Source organism: Rhinolophus sinicus, linkage group LG06 (assembly GCF_036562045.2).
Source record: "Rhinolophus sinicus isolate RSC01 linkage group LG06, ASM3656204v1, whole genome shotgun sequence".
NCBI classification, from domain to species: domain Eukaryota; kingdom Metazoa; phylum Chordata; class Mammalia; order Chiroptera; family Rhinolophidae; genus Rhinolophus; species Rhinolophus sinicus.
In genome coordinates this window covers 3,125,515-3,144,990 of record NC_133756.1, presented here as the reverse complement: position 1 = coordinate 3,144,990, position 19,476 = coordinate 3,125,515, and the positions used below count along the sequence as shown (strand labels likewise).

The 19,476-nt window shown below is 41.5% G+C and overlaps 1 protein-coding gene across 6 annotated transcripts in view; it reads right to left on the bottom strand.

Annotated features, from left to right (window-relative positions):
- Nucleotides 1–19,476, bottom strand: part of RERE (arginine-glutamic acid dipeptide repeats) — a 389,301-nt gene that overhangs the window by 118,840 nt on the left and 250,985 nt on the right. Inside the window, exon 1 of one of the 6 annotated variants that reach the window (XM_019746723.2) lies at nucleotides 9,600–9,820. The exons of the other annotated variants lie outside the window; for them this stretch is intronic. Within the exon in view, the coding sequence (XP_019602282.2) occupies nucleotides 9,600–9,625 (26 nt within the window). The 5' untranslated portion in view covers nucleotides 9,626–9,820. Of the gene's footprint in view, nucleotides 1–9,599; nucleotides 9,821–19,476 lie in introns of those variants that run through there. 6 annotated transcript variants of the gene reach the window in all.

Sequence of the window (19,476 nt, the reverse complement as noted above, 5' to 3'; positions counted from 1 at the left end):
TATGTTTTTGAGAAACTTCAAAATATTTGTTTGTTTATAGCAATAAGCTCATTATGTATTAACATGTGTAACATATTTTTATGAAAAATAATTGTATTTAAACAAAAAAACTTAGTGAAAATAAAGGCACTGTTTTACATTTTTGCAAATCTATTTAATGGAGTCTCATAAGTGCTTCTATATTCAACCTGTTGCAATATGTTGTTTTGGTTAAAGTATATGAAGAAAATGTAGCCTCATACAGATTTATAACTGGGAGAATATGTTAATATATTTTTGATAATTATGGATATTCTTTTTTATACTACACCAAAACTCAACAAGTGATTGTTTCTTAAATCTTTTGTACAACGTGAATCTAAAACCTTATCAGTGATCTTTTGGACACTTTTACATTAAAATCCATTAGCCTGTCTCGGCCAGGCATGATTTTGAAATGTCATACACACATTGGTTAGATGGAAAATATTAGTTCACTAAGTTATGCCTACCTTCCAAATACCAACACAGTTCATTAAACAATTTTTTTTAAAATCACGTTCATTAATATCACCAACCATCTCATAAGGAAAGCCTATAAATACACAGAAGCTGTCAAGCTCAGAGTGGTGGGTACAAGTTTTTCAAAATTCTAATTTTTCTTTGCAAGTTCAGATCTTAGCATTGGCAAACACAGTTAGTTGTTTTCCTTCAAATGGCAGGCTTAGTTCATCCACTTTCAATAACGTGTCTTCTCCCAAGTTTCAATAATCTCAGTCTGTCTGTCAGTTATTCTTCCAAATAAAAATGGTGTGCTATGAAAAAGTGGTTAATTAAGCTCTAACTCAAACAATAACCCATGTCCTTCGGTATGCAGCAGAATTTATGTCACGTCCCATTTCATCACAAAGAATATTACAAAGACAGACCTCAAGGGTTGGGATTTGATAAAATTAATAATAGGGTCCACAAATCACACCCTGAGAAGCGCTGATTATGAAACATTCTGAACTTTAGAAAATATTGGGGGCTAAAATTCAAAAGGTCCCTAACCTAGAGGATGCCAGGTTTATCCTTCAATTATGGCAACAAAAGCTAACAAACATTTGAGTATCTTCTATCTGTTTTAGATGCTCTATGCTATTATCTCATTTCTATGTATTAATTTATTTAATTCACACATTTATATGAATGAAAGTATTAGTGATATTCACAGAAATTCAGACCTCATTCTATCTTGTGTTTAAACAACAGCCACTGAAGAGGTTTCTGCTTTGTTAACACAGCAGGTACGGGCAAAGCCAAGGTGACCATCAATTACGGAAGGAAAGTCCAGACCAAGGACAGTGTAAGTCCCCACAAGGCCAGATAAAGGATATTGTATATGAAATGAGACCAAAGATGTTAGTCACGCCCGGGGATGATGCAGGACACACCAATGCACACCGTTCTCCTGGCCTGGGGTTCTTACCTACAGTCTCATATATTCAGATATCTTACAGTATATGATAAACACGAGCAAAGTAACAGTGCTTTCTATGCCATTATTTCATTATTCCCATGACAACCGTATGAGGCGTAGCTCCACTTTATGGATAATAACAGCACTAACTATAACGCCAATAAAGAAAATAACATATACATTGAACATTTACTGTGCACCAGGCATTTCAAGCTAAGCACATTCCATACCCTTTGCTCTCTAACCTTCAGGACCACCCTGTAAGGCAGGTACCATGACTGCCTGTCCAGATGAGGAAACTGACGCTCAGAGAGGTTCTGAGATCGCCCACGACTACACAGCTGACGTGGAAAACCCAGGATTCAAGCTCAAGTTTAGCTGACTTCAAAGTCAGAGCGCCCAATCATACATCCATATGGCACAGTGATTAAGATACTAAACCAAACTTACACAACTAATTACAAATAGAACCAGTATGAGAAGCCATACCCTTTTCCCTAATTCAGTTCTATGTTCATTTCAAGCACTAAACCAAGACAAAATAATCAAAAAGATTTTTTTAAGTTTGAAAATCATGTTAGAAAAGAAAACCTATCTTTACTAACCATTGTCACCCCCATAAATTAATTTTTTTAAAAAGAAAACCTATCAAAGTTAAAGGCCAATTTATGTAACATTATCAAAATGGCAAAATTATAGAGCTGGAGAAGAATCGAGTGGTTGCCAGGAGTTAGGAACGGGGTGGGGAGAGCTTTGCAATGCCAGACTAAATCTCTATTATGGTGGCTGTCACACAGAGCTACACCTGTGATAAAATGGCACAGAACTACACACATTGTACATTGTATTCATACTAACGTGGTGACGTCCAGGTTTTGATGCTGTACTACAGTCACACACGATACACCTATTGGGGGAGGTGAATGAAGGGTGCAGGGGAGCCCTCTGTGGCATCTTGCAACTTCTGTGAATCTAAAAAATTAAGTTTTTAAAAAGTCAAAAGAAAAGATTGGCTGAGTGAAATATTACAGACAGACTGGGGATAAGAAAGAAAGCCAGACATGAGAAAAGCTGATTAAATGGCAAATAGAGCCCCCCAAAGTATACTGTAGACAGATGAACAAGTAACTAAAGAAAGAATGCCACAGTCAATGAGCAGTGAGATTCAAGGAATTTACTCAAGTCACATATGTCTTTTTTTCTCTGTGTTTACTAAGGATCTCTGGTATGGGTCGTCCTTTCTGAGACATCCTTAATTGTGAATCATACTTTTAAAAAAAACTGTCACTATCCTTACCAGCAAGGAAGAATTTCTCTGTGCAGCTAATGTAAACAACATAAGTTTTTCAAAACAGCTGAGGTTCAGTCCCCATTATTCTACAAATCTTTGCTTTGGAATATGAAAAAATAGACCCAGAAGCCAAATTATAAGAAGAATAGTCAGCCATTGTGTTTATTCCTTGAGTACTAAAAAAAAAAAGGAAAAAAAATTGTATATGAAATCTGATACAAAAGAAACCAATGTAACAAAGCAGTATCCATGGCAACTACAACTTAATATTTCAGTCCTCTTCAGCTGCAGTGGATTAAATAAAATGACAAGATGTTCCCTTTGAAAAGTAACCTGTTACCATGGAAACATTTTAGTCTAAGAAGTAAACAGGGAATGGACAGAAAGGAGCAGGAAGCCTGCAACTGAATATCAAAAAGGGAGAAGCATCTATGCAAAGGAGGTGAGAAGGCTGGCTGGCCAGACACCAGGTGGGGTGGGGTGGGGTGGGGTGGGGCGGGGCGCGCTCCTGGGGGTGGGGAGGGAAGCAGGCCAGGGGCAAACAGGAGCCTGCCCAGACAAAATCACTTCATCCTAATGAGAGGGGGACGGTGTGAGGGAGGCAGGGGTCTGTGAACATTCACTCAAGACACCTAAATATCTCTATATGATCCTGGTAACTGCATAAGACAAGGCCTTGAGTCTACAGGGGAGCAGGCCGGGGCAGGACACGGGGTCCAGGGGAAGTGACATGAGCTGGTAGAACAGAGGCCTTTTACAGGATGGATGACTTCCCATCATGACCCAGACCTGGTCCCCACCCCAAGCATGGAACAGAACCCCAGTGGAGCTGGGAGTGATAACTGTCAAGTCAGACCCCTGCTCTGTGGCTGGCGCCATGTGGGAATGGAATCGCCGTGCAATCTTCCTTTACCCGTCCTTCAGATTGCAATGCTCCGACAGTAGATAGTCCTTATCTCCTCTACAAGGTGTTAAGTTGAGCAGGAAGACTGACATGAAATCAACAGAAAGCCCAGAAATTCTACCTATGAGCTCATCAGAAAGTGACCACAGAACTGGACTGTGGGTCAGAATGAAATGCACCAAATTTTGGGAAAATTTGGCTACTGATCAGAATCACTTCTTTTCAGAAGGGTTGTGGGCAGGCCTGAAACAGGCGGACGAGAAGGCACACAATGTGCGGGTTCCTCCTAGCTGTCCAGCACGAGCCCGTGTTCCAGAAGCAGCCTTTAACAAGCCTGATTTCCTTCAAGTCTAACACGGTATCTTCCAAATCGATGGCAAGTTTGTATTCTATTCCAGGACACATACTCCAGTATTTTAAGACAGAAGATATTTTCCCTAAATCTGAGTAAAATCACTGCACTTTGCACATCCTACCAGGAGGCTCCATGACTTGGGCGCCCCCGCTACCGGGAGGTGGGCGGTGTTAACACACCTGAGTCTACTCCTCAGGTGCAGGGGAAGAGCAGGCTTCCCTCACAGGAACCGGATTATAATTTCAGGCCCCAAGTGCTGCTAGCTCCAAGGGGAACCTCGAGGACATCATTCAGCCTCTCTGAGCCCCCGTTTCCTCACCTCCGAAATGCGGTTCTTGACGGGCAGTCTTCCAGGCTGCTGTGCAAACAAAAGGTGCTGTAGGGGAAGGGAGGCGGGGCACAGCTCCTGCTGTTAGCTCTCCCAGGGGCAGCAGTGAGGACAGGAACCACTGCCTCCGCTAGGAGCTCCCAAAGCACCACGGACCTCTCCTTCGCGGCGTCGCAGTCCTGATTTTATTTATTTTGTGTAATTATTTCTGCTGATGATTCTCTCGCCCTTTAGACCAAAAGCACCATGCGGGTAAGGACCAAGTCTGTTTTTAGCTCCCGGGGCCCACTGGTACTCACTAAATTTATTTTAAGTGAATAAATGGCTCCAATATTTTAACTCAATGATTGTTTGGCCATTTATAGCAACCAAGCACTTTGCTGCAAAATTAAGTGAAGTCACTTGTGGCTGAAGGCTAGCCCTCCAAGCAAAATTCACCTGAAACAGGTTTGGTAAACTGCCGGGCAGGAACAAAATTCAGTATTCATTCAAAATAATCACAAGAAAAAGAGAATCAGTCAACAGTTGAAAGGGTTAATGTTCCAAATTCATATACAAGTGCCAAGGTCAAGAAAGGAACGCCTCCAAAATCCAGAATCCCAATATTCTAAACTTTCTCACAGAGAAGTCCCTCAGAGGCCATCTGATCCAATGTTCCAGCTTAATAAAAGCAGCAAAGGCTTGAGGAAATAAAGGTCCTCTTTCAGGGGTCACAGTAAGTTAATTACAGAGGATTCCAGGCCACAGATGCTCTCCTTCCACGGGGTCCCCTAATACAATTCCGAGTCCACTAAGAAGTTAGGCACTGGCTGAAGAAAAGGAAGGATTTTCACGCTGACAAGATGCAGTAAACATGGCCTCTATGCAATAATAGTTAATATGAGAAAAATAATGTTAAAGAATTTTTTAAACAACATGTGCAAAAGGACCTAGTTTCACAGCACTACAATGACTCCCCCCACTGTCTAAATTCTTATTTGTCTGACTTCTCCCCCATTATGTAGTAACACGCAGTGTAGCTGCCCACACACCACGTGACCCCATCCCTCTCAGGCTCCTCGTGGCTTTTACTGTCATCACCAGCTGCAAAGAAGGAAATGGCTGTAAGGAGCACAGCCCAACACAAACCTGAACGCACACACCTGTATGTGACACTTTAGAAAACAAAATTATTTTTAAAATTCCACCATGACTGAAATAAATTATAAAGCAGCCGTATTTGAAGATTAAGCCCATCTCCTGGCCAGAAACACTGCTGTTTTTCTGCACATTGAAATCAAACTTTATGATAATCAGGAGTGGAGTGTCCCCAGAAAAAGAGGGACTTTGGACCAAGTAAGTAATTTCACAGTGCACGTCTAAATGCCACTTTGTTCCCACTGGCAAGTCTCTGAAAAATGCTACTGAAAATATGACCATCGCATTATTCCTCTTCACTGCAGTGCAGAAAATGTTGGGGGAGAGGGGAGGCAGGCAGCACCCCTGGTGGAAACACGTGCACACGCGCACACATGCGCACACACACACACCCTCCCACTATACTAGGAAAAGCGGTAAGAACAACATTTAGCACCGAACACACCAAATGTTATATGAAAGTAAAACTTCTTTAAAAAATAATTTAAAAAGTGTAAAGAAAAATGAAAACACCCAAAGAGCACAAGAAAAAAGGAGATCAGTAAATGGTGGCTAAACATTTGGTCACTAATTTTATTTACCACCATTCCTAACATTGTTTTAGTTGAAAACAGGTTGACCAAAATACAGATTCTGTTGAAATAAGCACACCTACAAGAGACTGGAGACTTTGCCTTTGAATTAATAACAATAATACACAGAGCAACTATGTGCCAAACACTTTCATACTGTCTTCATCCAATCTTAGTAACAACTGAAAAATATGACTTATTTCTATATGACCCACGAGAAGACTGAAGTCAGAGAGGGGAAGGGACTTATGCAATGTCACAGCTGGTCCAACGTCATTTATTAGGGGGAATTTGAACCACACCATTTAACCCCAATTCTAGTCTCTCTCTTGCCATAGATGCCACTCATTTATTCAACATATACGGGCAGGAGGCCCACGTGTCAGGCGCGGGATTGGGAACCAAGGCTCCAAGAACTGGCATGATCCGTGCCCCAGGAGCTTAAAATCTAATAGGAAGACAATCAACCAAATAGTCACAAATAAATGGATAGTTCAAAGAATTTTGAGAAAGAATGTCTAACTGTCCCAAATGAACTAAATAAACTGTTTTAGCTTAGACCTGAAGCATCACAGAGTATACGACCTGAGACTAGATTAGTTTTTCTTCCAGGTTTTCTTTCAAGGCCTGTTCCAGAACCGGCCTCCTCTCCCTCAGAAACTGCTCAATACGGAGGATTACCAGTTTGGGAGGAGATTCATACCCATGCACATAATTTCAAATCTCCCTTTCGCCTGTTATTTTCTATTTTGTCAGACGTTTGTTTTATAGGTTTAGAATGAATGCCTCTTTGGTGAAAAAGGCAACTCAGTTTAGTAATGACCAAAAAGTAAAATGGAAAAGGGAAAATGAATGCAGAAAGAAAGGATCAGGAAGAACAAGCAGCTGGGGAATCACAGCCATGGTGAACACTGGGTCTTAGCATGACAGAGTCTCCCGATTCATAAGTAACACTCCAGACAAGAGTTTAGAAGTGGTCAAAAGCAGAGCTATGTTATGAGCAGATTCACAGACTCTGCAAAATTTATGACGACAGAGGAACACTTTAAACATGGCTCAACCTCGGATTCTGATTCAAGATTCTAATATAATGACAAGAAATGCAAGACCAGGATAATATTTTGGTGAACTTTTATGTTCTTTTGGAAACATAAACCATCTGTAATCACCAAACCTTCCCAATACTCTGAAGTGTAACAACAGGAGGGACACAATTAGCTAAAATGAAACTAAGTAGCATGTTTTCAATGTCCAAGCTACACAGACTAGACAACTTCACCAACCGAGAGAGTAAACTTCCCAGAGATGAAGGAACCTCTACCACCACCAGACAAGCACAGAAGCCATAAACCAGGAGATGGCTGGTCAGCAAATAACATTCTAAAAATATTTTCCCAACATTGGAAAATATAGAACAAATGCATACCACACAAGAAACAGCTTAGTGCCTTACTTTATTGGATTTGAAACACAGATATTCGACGCGACAACTTCTGATGGATCACCGTAGGAACTACAAGTCCTTACCCTCTAAACAGGTAGCTGCACGTGAGCTCCACGTAAATACACGTGTGTGTGAGGCCAGCTCCAGCCAGCGGGACAAGGGGCAGGAACCTGACCAGAGATGAGATTCAGCTCTGAGTACAGCTTCCTGTCCACATCTTATTTGCTAAATGTAAAAAAAAAGTTTAAGAATTAAAAATCCCGGAACACAAAGGCAGTTCTACAACTCCCTTCCTAACAAGTATTCTCCTAACGCAAATAACGGATTTTCTGCATCTGAAACGTTAGTCCTGCAAGGATCCCCCACGTGAGGGACCAGCAAGTGCTCCAGTACCCAGTTCCTGCAGTCTAAGAAAGGACGATTTTCGATGTACATGAGTAAATGTGCTTCTACACAGAGTGAAAGGAGACAAGTTCCAGAAGCAGCGCGGCGAGGTTTGAGGGAAAGTAGGTATCTGCCCACAACTCCTGAGCATAATGTTCAAATAAATATGATCAAATGGGAAGACAGCTCTCCCATGAATGGAAAAAGAAACTGAAAAAACAGTAATAAATGCACTAACTCTAAATTATTCCCAGATAATTCATCTCCTTAATCACAATCCCAAAACTGAAGCCACTGGGAGCCAGACTACATTTCAGTAATATTTTCAGCGTCTGGACTTCACTATTAGCTTTCCTAAAAACGTTCCACCACAATCGGGGGCCTCCTCTGGCCAGAGCTGGCCACGCACAGCTCCATCCTCACATTCTGTTACAGCACAAAGCTTCCATGAAGAATTCCTCGGTAGCATCAGTGTAAATTTCTTCCTTATCCCATGAGCTTTTTCAGTTGCACATTCATTTATAGTCTGCTTTCCTTCATCCTCACAAATGCACAAAACAGAGTCACTTCAAAATTTTTTCCAACCTTCATCAAAAGAAAGAAGGGGAGAGAAGAGAAAGAGGAACCACTAGTACAATTCAAACACTTCACTTACTATCTAGTGGGGTAAGAATTCAGCTTGTCCTGAATCTGCTTATAATGACTGACTGGCTTCCTAAGCTGACCGCGGTCAGAGCCATCTGTCTGAGCCTTGCCTGCGAACAGGACACACAAAAAGCGTAACTTCCCCTCACAGAAAAAAACTAAGGTCCGGTCCCATCATGCAGTGGGCACAAAACCTGGCCAGGCCGATGCTTCCACTTTCGCAGGCATCAACCCCTTTTCATTTCTCTCCTACAGAATCCGCAAGTCATACAACAAGATATATATACACACACACACACACACGCACACACACAAATGCTACCTTCTGCTAAAACAAACAAACAAAATACCTGGAATCTCAATGTGTAACAGACATCACTGTGTACAATTTTCTTTTAATTGCCAATAAATTTTCCACAAGCTCCAAAAGAAAGGATTGCTTCCTTTTGAAGCATTCAACAGTAGAAATTGGTGTGACATAACCTTTCATTTCTAAAAAAAAATCCATTTGAAGGTGGTATTGTAGCAACCCTAAGCTCTACATATGTCCAAACGTACGCACTATTTCATTTTCAGACTTCAGGAAAAGATCACAAGAATTATAATTTGCTCTGGCAAACAGGCTCTCGATCCAAACAAGTTCCACCCACCTTCAAAGCAACCAATAGCTGCCCACCTACCACCCTTCCTAAAACACCCAGAGCTGCTCGGGGCCCAGGCATTCCCTGCCAGCCACACGCAGCCCAGCAGCCTGCAGGTTTGCTCTGCAGGTGCTCGAAGCAAACAAGCTCAGCACCAGGCACCCAGGGAGCCTCAGGTAAAAGCTACACCCCGAGAGAAAGAGGTGAGGGAAAGGGGAGAGGGCGAGCAGAGGCACCCCACAACCTTCTCCATTTGCCTAACGCATCTCCGGGTAGACCCCATCCTTAGCTCTAATTTCAGGCCTTGCGACACCACCTACATGGCCAGCCAGGGCTGAATTCAAGGTTCTCGGGAACATGCACTAGGAATGATAAAATGATTCATAAACATCTTCAGAAGTGAGAACGAGCAGCAAAACCCACACTGTCTCGGGGAGGCCAGAGGAAGATTGCCTACCTGCAGGGGCTGAATGGATCGTCCATGACTAACAGAGGCTCTGGTGAGCCTAGCTGGATCCCTGAACCTCTCCTTACTGCTAAAACTCTGCCCTTTCCCACTCTAACAACTCAAAATGGAGGCACATGCAGTCTGCGAGAGCTCACAGAGCTTTCACTGAGCTTGTGCTATGACCTAAGCCTTCTCACAGAGCGCAGAAACTTCCCCCTCACAGTGACAGCACTGAGCATGTGCTGTGACCCTCCCTCATCCATACACTGTCTCTCAACGCAGTCAATCTCCAGCCTGCTGTTTCCGTAAATAAAGCCCAGCCAACAGACTCTGCGCTTCTCCCCGCATACCAAGCTAGTGTGCAGGGAAGTGGGGCCTTAGAAAGGGGAGCTGAGACAGCCAACACCCGGGGACTCGGCGAGCAGAGCCACGGAGAGGCTTCCGATGAATGCCTTGCTCTGTCAAGACAACAGCAAGTTTTGTTTCGTCTTTCAAAAAAAATTGTGGTTTTTAAATAACAAGATCTTCAAGATGGAATAGAATTAAAAGGCACAGATGTGAATGACTATACATGGGATTCGTGAACAAATACTACAGCACATTTCAAAACATAGTAGCAGCTACTTGGGGAGAACCCCACAAATTTCCTTTTGAAACCTCTGAACGTTCGGAAAAGGCCACACAACCAAGTGGCGGGTGCTGTCACGGCTCTGCACGCAGCGTGGACGGCAGAGCGAGCAGAGTATGTGAAGAATCCTGTATTCTATGCCAAGAGCTTCATCTCCCTAGACAAGAAGTTCTAAAATCTCCCAAATAACAAATAAAAAACACTTCCTAAAGTGATACTAACCCAATCAGGCATGTCTAGTTTGAAGAATATGCTTCTAACTCTAAGAAGTGCAGGAAAGCTCAAATCAGGAGTCCAGAGAACGCCCTGCCACCAACACCTGACCCCACATCTAAAGATCTCAGGGGTCTTCTGGTTCAAAACTCAAGAAGGCAATTCTTGAGAACATTGCCCATGCTGCTAAATTCATTTAAAATTAATCAGAAAAGATGCTAAAGCCACGAAAGCAAGGCCACACCATCCTCGCCACACTGGAAAGTATTCAGTGTCCACAGCACCAGCCGAGCCATCTTCTGTTAAAACCCTTAGAAACACATTCTCCCTGAAACTCCGCCTCCAACAACAGGCACACAGGGCTGTCAGCCGTAGAAGGACCCTCATTCTGGGTGTGCGTGTCTGCTTAATTTCCACTGGCCTACTAAGAGACGATTCCGTATGTTATCACTTAGTTACAATTTGAAAAAGGAAGACCACGAAACTCCCTAAAATTCCTACAGGACAAGACAGGGCAGGAAGAAGCACTGACAGTTCTGTTTCCCACAAATGTAATGGAGTGTGAAGAAATTAAAAACTGCTCACGAGTATTCTGTCCTTGAGATTCCTCAAGTCAATGCAGAACCCATTCCATTTCCTGGTACTCCTGTTCATGCTATCAGATCAACTAAGTTCTGACACTTAAATAAAAACTGATTACATAAAATAATGATGAAATAAAAATTCTCATGCTAACAATATAATTTACACAGCACGAGAAATGCCAGGTGCACTTAAGTAAGTTATACTTTTGACCCAGTACATGACGCAAGTATCTAGAGATTGAAAGACCGGTTTCCCTATTGGTTGGTATAAGATAACATGGCCCCAGCAGTATGTGACTAGAAAAAGTCTAGAGAAAAAAGACTTTCTAAAAACAAGAGCAATTAAATTAGAACCTAGCAGCCAAATAGCGTGAATGTGACCATCAAAGTATTTGCTTCAAATGTGTATTTAAAACAAAATCACCACACCCCTTCACATGGAAATGCTCCCTTTGGAGAAATCAACGGAAGATAAAGAATTTAATGAATTCATAATTACTCTGAAAAACTATGGGAACTGCTTCACGCAAAAAGTGACAGTAAGAAATCGTTACTATAATAGCAAGTCATGGACAGCCCTGCGTGACTCTAAGGGCCAGTTACAATGTCCTCTGGACTTTCCTGTGTCATGCTGGATCAGCCCATTTCAACGGTGTCCTCATGGGTCCTTCCTGACACTGTCACCTCCCAGCTGCCCTTTACATACCACCTGGACAGACTCCCCTCCCCCAGTGTGCACCCAGGGCTCACTCTCCAGCTCTCTCACATGGAGAAGTCACCGACCACAATTCCAATCAGCTTCCATCTGGAGAGACCTCCTCCCTGGAGAGACCTCCTCCCGGGAGCAGCTTGAATTGGAAACTTCCAGGAACTGCATTCTCATCTTGCTGCACCTTAACCCATCACAGCCTTTTCTGGGGTGCCTCCCTTTCTTAATGGATTTTAAGTTCTTTGGGGGCAAGGACAGTATTAAAATCATCTTTACTGATCTCTTATTTTGTACCTCAAAAAAATTCATCTGACACACTGAGAAGGACACAACATCACTTGTATAGGATGTCTCGGCAAAAATTACATAACCTAAATCTAATCATGAGGAAACATGGAACAAACCCAAATTGAAGAATAATTGACAGAAGTGGCTTTGACTCCTCCAAAATGTGAATGACATGAAAAACAAAAAAAGGCGAAGAAACATGTCATGAAAACAAAGAAAGGCTAAGGATACAGACACAACAACCGAATGCCATCACATGATCATAGGGGGACATTACCATGAAGATCAGTATTAGAAAAACTGACAAGATTTGAATACGGACTATGTAAGACTATACGGCACGTATCAATGTACCATTGGTAACCGTCCCCCGGATGTGTAAGGACAGTTCCTTGTTCTTGGGACATACACATGGAAATACTTAGGGGGAAAGAAGCATGTGGTTTGATACTCATTTCCAAATAGTTCAGGAAAGGAAAATACTAGAGAGGGAGATGAAGCAAAGGTGGCAAATATAGAGAATAATACTGCAAAAATAGACGTAATAAAGCAAACCTGTACTGAAAGTTAAAAGATAACACAGAAAATAATAAAGCAAGTATTACAAAATGTTAACATTTGGTGAACTGGGTGAAAGACATATGGGAGTTCTATACATTAACCTCATAGCTCTTCTTTAAGTGATACGCATAAAATTCCTGAAAATGTAAAAATATTTCAAACAAACAAGAAATACTTGTATTAGCCTTCAGTCCTCAGTCCTTGGTAAGCTGGAGAGCGGACACCACTACTGGCAATGAGTCACCTGACCTGCCTGGCCATCTGCTCCCACAGTGCTCTAATTCCCAAACGGAATCCACGTACCACCCAGCTCCAAGTTCAATCCAACTTCAGGATATGGGATCAGTCCCCTTCCTCATCAGAAAAAAACAAGGAGCCGTGAAACCTAGGGGCTTGCTAGTTCAGTAACGCAATGCGCCCCTTTGAATTATCAAGTCCAGTTCTAGAAATGGGCTCTACTTCCACTGCCCAGGCCTGGTCTTACACCGAGGGCGGCCAGCACCTGGGCCTTTCTCTCCCGGCCGTCCTGGATGCCAGATGCCTGCTCACCGCTGTTGGCCCCGCCTGCAGGGCTGTGCACATCGCACATGCACATGGCGGCCCCATGGCTGCTTCCTCCGCCCATCACCAGGTCTTCCCGGAAGTCGGGTCATCCCAGGTACACGTACGTTGGCTCTGGATCAGAGACCTCCCTCCCTCCTCCAGGGAATCCCCAGCGAATAGCAGGTGCAGAACAAACACTTGAGTAGACTAAAGAAAAGCTCAGCAGGTGAACTGGATAAACTATATTAATGGGTTCTTTCTGAAATTAAAAAGGTTTATCACACGAAACTGACTGAAAACCACTTTGTCCACTTACAATACTTTTGACTGAGCAGAAAATTTATGTTCATCAAAAGTGAAGTAAGAGCTATAAAATGGACGTCTCCTAGGTTTAATTTTGAAGAGTTTTCTACCTACCAGAAACAGAAAAACTGTATAAAATGTTTTACTTACTAACAAGAAATTGCAAACAAGAAATTGAAAGCAAAAACACTAATGAAAATTCAGGAAACTCTAGACAAAAACACTTGGATAAAAGATATTATTGACTTTTAATTAGTACTAACTTTGCATCAAGAGAAAGGAAGCTTTCAGAAAGAGTTTGTTTAAATTTTATCTTCTAATTGTTCCTAGTGTGTAGAAATGGAACTGAGTTTTATGTATATTAATCTTATATCCAGCAAGCATGCTGATTTAGCTTAGCTGTTTTTACAATTTGTTTACGTTTTTCTCCTCAGATTTTCTATGATAAAATTACACCATAAAGCTTCATTTTTTCATCCCCAGTTCTAACATATTTCCTTTCTCATGTTTTAATGGACATGGAAATCCTTATATTGTCTATGATTTTAGAGAAAATACTTCCAACACTCTATCTTTACGTATGGTGCTTGCTGTATGTTTTTGGTAAGCATTCTGTCAGAATAAGGAAGTTTCATTCTATGGTTAATTTGCTAAGTTTCCGCCCCCCACTTGTATTCTATAAACCCAACTTGGAAAAGTATATTTTTAATGCTTTACCTGATTCATTTTCTAATAGTGTATTTAAACATTTTACACGCATGTTCGAAAGACCCATAAATTTTACTTTGATATCTGGCTTTGGTACAAAGGTTTTACCAGCCTCATAAAAGTACTTGGGGAACCTATACCATCTTTCTCTGTTCTCTGGGACACTGGTAGAATTCCCCTGTAAAGTGGGAGTCTAATTTTCTTTTTGGTCTAATGAGAAGAAGATGACGTGTCCTACAGTTATGCAAACTGCCTTTAAAGGGAGAAAACATGCATTTTTCACCTTCTTCCAGTCTCAAATCCGGATGTCACAGCTACCTCCATCACCACGTTGAGCACAAGGTGACAGGTGACATTTCAGATGACAGAGGGCGGGTCCCTGATGGTTTGAAGCCCCACACCAGCCTGGAATTGCCTCCTTTCAAACTTTGCTTACATAAGAGAGAATCCAGTTCTATTTTGTTTAAGTCTCCTTTCTATTTGTTTTAAGTCTGTTACCTATCTCTTTTCTGATAGTTCTAAGTATGAGAGTCTTTAGGTGTGTATCCTACCATTTGTTTTATCTGACTTTTGATGGCACAAGGTTTCTTCCAACACTCTGTAATGTCTCACAGTGAGCTCAGCATTCAAAGGTATTGTATCTGTAGATATCCTACAGGTTCTCAAATGAGGGCATGTCCTCCAAAAAGAGTTATACATCTCCTGGGTGGCTCACTGACATAAGAGCACTTTTTGTTATTATCTTCTCATCCTGGGACTCTCGTATTTTTTAAGAGTGTAAATTCAAGCCCCAAGTGTCATGGCAACAAAGCCCAAAGTTAGGAATTATAAGGGGAATTCTCCCTCTATTCCTCCTCTTTTATGGATCTGGAGTCCCAATCCCCAAAGGGTTTCCCTGTCACTTCCCTCTGGTCCCGGATATGTTACCTAGCTCACCCATTCACCAACAGAATCGACCTTGGATGGTCCTAACTTTGTACAGGGCTCCCAGTTCCAACGCCTTAACCTCCTGACATCAAGGCTTTGTCTCCTGTACCGAGTGGGTGCTAAAAAGACCCTGTGCTGTTACGGAGACAGGCAACTGACCCAACCCCTCCCACCTTGGGCTGCTGAAGGATCAGCTTACTGCGTTACTCTCAGTTTCTCTTCATTACTGCGAGCTCAGTTCTGCATCTAAATGTTTTGTTACACTGTAATTCAACATTTGTAGATGTTCACTGGCAAAAAGTATTTGGAAATTATGATACCCGATTTTTGTCCTGTTTTATTAAAGTTCTTGTATCTTCAGTAGGCTTTATTTCCAAATACACATGTACTCTCAACTGTCTCCAACATTTGCAATCTCAGGTCAATGTTTTGAGAGCTCAAATGTGACAGCAAAGGAAACACAAAAAAGAAAATATTTATATCCAGCTCTAACTTGTCCTCAAAAGCTATACAAAGACCATGAACTGTAAGAAAAGGTGACTTCACTAAAACAGAAGTCAATTTTGAAATGTCTCAAATCTAAGTTAATTAAAATAAAGGAAATACAGATTGTCTCTTTTCAGCTGAAGTATAAACAGTTATGTTTTACAAAGATGGTCACAATGTTATTTAGAATAACCAAATATTGGAAAAACCATAAATGTTCAACAATATGAGAACAGATAAAATATGGGGCCTGCACATGATAAAATATGGGGCCTCCACATGATGGTATACAAGGTGCTCATTACATATATAGTACGTGTGTGTGTGTCCATATATATATATATATATATATATATATATATATATATATATATATATATATATATATACACACATATATATATACATAAATATATATACAGTAAAATATTTAACGACATAGTACTATGTTCAAAAGAGAGGAGTAAATAATAAACGCATGATTGTATGTATATTACACATAAGCAATATTTTAACTATAATCTTAATACATAGACCTATACCTACAGAGGGGTGTATATTGAAGTAAAAACACAAATATGGGTGATACAATTATGCTTTATTTCAGTTTACTTCTTTGACTTTTGTATTTGTCAAGTTATTCTCTAGTGAGCACATTTTTTCTTCATTAGAAAAACTAAAACATTTTCCTACACAGCCAGAAGAAAATTACGTTGTACATGAATCAATATATGATGAAATCACAGGAGTTAAGATCACAAGCTTTCGAGTCAAATAGGCGTGGGGTTTCCTGTTTAGTGACTGTAGGAGTTAGGCCATTATTTAATATAATATCAATTTCCTCATTTATAAAATAAATACCAACCTGACTGAGCTTTTATGGGAATTGAATTAAATGATCTAGCACTGAGTAAGCGTTCACTATATGGCAGTAGTAGACGTTGTCCCATCACCTTGAACAAATGATGTTACAAATTTAATTCCTTGAGGTCACATGAAAAGTATCAAATGCTCCATCTACTAAAGATACAACTCAAGGGTTCATCCAGCTGTGGGAGAGAGCAGAGTCAATCATAGAAAATTGGAAGTAAAGATAAAAAGATAATGAAATAAGGATTCTCACTGTTAAAGATGAGAATTACACAAGAAAAAGGAAAAATCTAGCAGGAACTCTGTGATACAGGATTAGAATTGAAGAATTTGGTATGAACTCACGGATAAGCATACACATATACTAAAATATAGATGTAAAAGGGTGCATTCTCTCTCTCTCTCTCACACACACACGCCCCTTGCTCTCTTTACTCACAGGCCTGAGGGTACTGGTCCAAAGTAACAAGCATACCTAGAACCAGATCTTGGTTTCTAAGTATCATTTTCCAAAATCTCGCACAATCTGACCTCAAAATGAATAATGATAGTAACAGATTATAAACTGAACAAAACAAGAAGCCATTAACCCATCCTGATATAAATGAATAAATTGAAAGTTTGATGAGGAAGAGGGTATCTGTAGTCTCAAAGCAGATTCCCACAAAATGGTCATTAATTAGAAAAAGAAAAAGCGAAACTGTACAACCACAAAGCCTGGCAGGCAGCACTTTGTTCAGCTGATCAGAGTGAACATGACCAGCAATGGGATGAACCCGACCTGGGCGCCACCTGACAGGATGCAGAAAAGAACAGACTTCTGTGCTATCGCTGTCAAAATACACGATCGAAATCTAATAACCAGGAAACATCATAAACACAGACTGAGGGACAGTCTCGGAATCATTAGCCGATCTATACTTTTCAAAAGCACCATGGTCATGAAGGGAAGGAAAGACTGAGAAACTTCTAGATTGAAGGAGACTAAACAGACATCGAAACTAAATCCATAATGCTGAACTGGATCCTTCGGTTATAAAGGTCTTTACTGGGAAAATGGATAAAACTTGAGAGGGGTCTGAGCTTTCGTGATAATATTTCATTGTGAATTTCCTGATTCTGAGGGCTGCGTTGTGGTTAGGTAAGACTGTATCAGAGTGGGATACAGCCGCATGGTGACAGCATACTTTCCAATGGTTCAGTTAAGAAAGGATCTTCTACTGCACCCACAACAGTTCTGTGAGGTTGAGACTGTTTCAAAACCAAGTGGAAGAAAATGAATTACGCAAGTAAAACACTCAGAGCAGTGAGTGTCCCGCACGGGCTCAGGGACTGCAGCTATTATTAGTAACATCATTGCTGCTGTCAGTCAGGGAAAGATTAAATATAAATCCTTGCGAGCACCTCAGCTTATGATTGCTACTAAATATAAAGATAATAATCAATCCTAAAACTCATTAATTGCTTAAAAAAAAAAGGTCCTCCCTGGAAGAAGAAAAGTGGAGGGGGCACGGGTGATTGCAGGTGATCGAAGGTGATCCAGAACATTCTCTCCTGGGTAAGACAGAAGATTAGCTCTGAACCCTCCACTTGTTTTCTACCTGATTACTAAGAGAAGACTGATGTTGAACAAGCAAAGAACCAAGGACAGGGAGAGGGAGAAGGAGAAAGAGAGAGAGAGAATGAGAGAGAGAGAATGAGAGAGAATGACTGAATACCAGGGACCACCAACAGAAAATGCTACATTTTAAACTGTATGTTTTATTCACTACCCTTAAATGTATTTTGGGGACCTAAAGAACTCTTATTAGCAAAGGGAAACAAATGGACTGGTTCTTGGGAAAATTCATGCTTAATAATTTAAAGGTAAAGGCATCCCTCCCCCCCAAAAGGCCACTATCTTTTGTTCTTTCTGGGCCTCCATTCACCATTACTTCTTTCCCTTCACTGGTCTAAGTCAGAGCATCTGACTACAGAAATAACTCGGGACAACTCTTGTTCATATAGCAAAAGTGAACACCTCCTGAGTGCAGAAATGTCAAACAAAACTCCAAAGCAAAGCCCAATTACCTAAGGTTTCCAAGTTTAGGCCAGCATTAGATTCAAGCCTCTGCCTTGCCAGCCCCTTATAGCTTGTATCTGACCTGCAGCTGGAAACATCTGCCCCAATTTTTTTTTGTTCAATTAAGTTTGTTCCTTAAACATCATGACTAGCAAGAACACAGTGTCACAGTATCTCAAAGTTCTCACCCAGTGAGTGTGAAAATCTGTGGGGCCACTGTGTCCTCTGCCCTTGCTCACGACTTTCTCGCTCTGCAGCTCGGGGTTGAGTGTGCAGCTCCCACAGCTGCTCAAGTGATCAGAAGAGTGTTCTAGAGTGATCAAAAGAACACAGCGTCCCAATCCCTTAGCTAACATCGTAGGAGTCAGAGGATTTTCAGACTTCAGAACATTCTGGATTTAGAAGAGTACTGCAGTGACTATACCATATAATTTACAACAAACACCCCAGCGTCTGAGCAATAATCCCTAGTCTATCACACTGCAACTTTTGCCATACAGATTGTGCAAATTCACACAAATTGAAAGAAAGGAAATTAACAACTAAACAGCTTCACATCAGTTGAGGTCAAGTGTGACCATTAGATGAGTTTCAGCACCAAATTTAGCAGAAAAATATTTTGATTTTCAGAGCATTCAGATTTCAGAATTAAAGACAGATTATGGGGCCGGCCCAGTGACTCAGGCGGTTAGAGCTCCATGCTCCTAACTCCAAAGGCTGCCGGTTCGATTCCCACATGGGCCAGTGGGCTCTCAACCACAAGGTTGCCAGTTCGATTCCTCGACTGCCACAAGGGATGGTGGGCAGCGCCCCCTGCAACTAAAATTGAACACGACACCTTGAGCTGAGCTGCCGCTGAGCTCCCGGATGGCTCAGTTGGTTGGAGCGCGTCCTCTCAACCACAAGGCTGTCGATTCAACTCCCACAAGGGATGGTGGGCAGCACCCCCTGCAACTAGAAACGGCAACTGGACCTGGAGCTGAGCTGCGCCCTCCACAACTAAG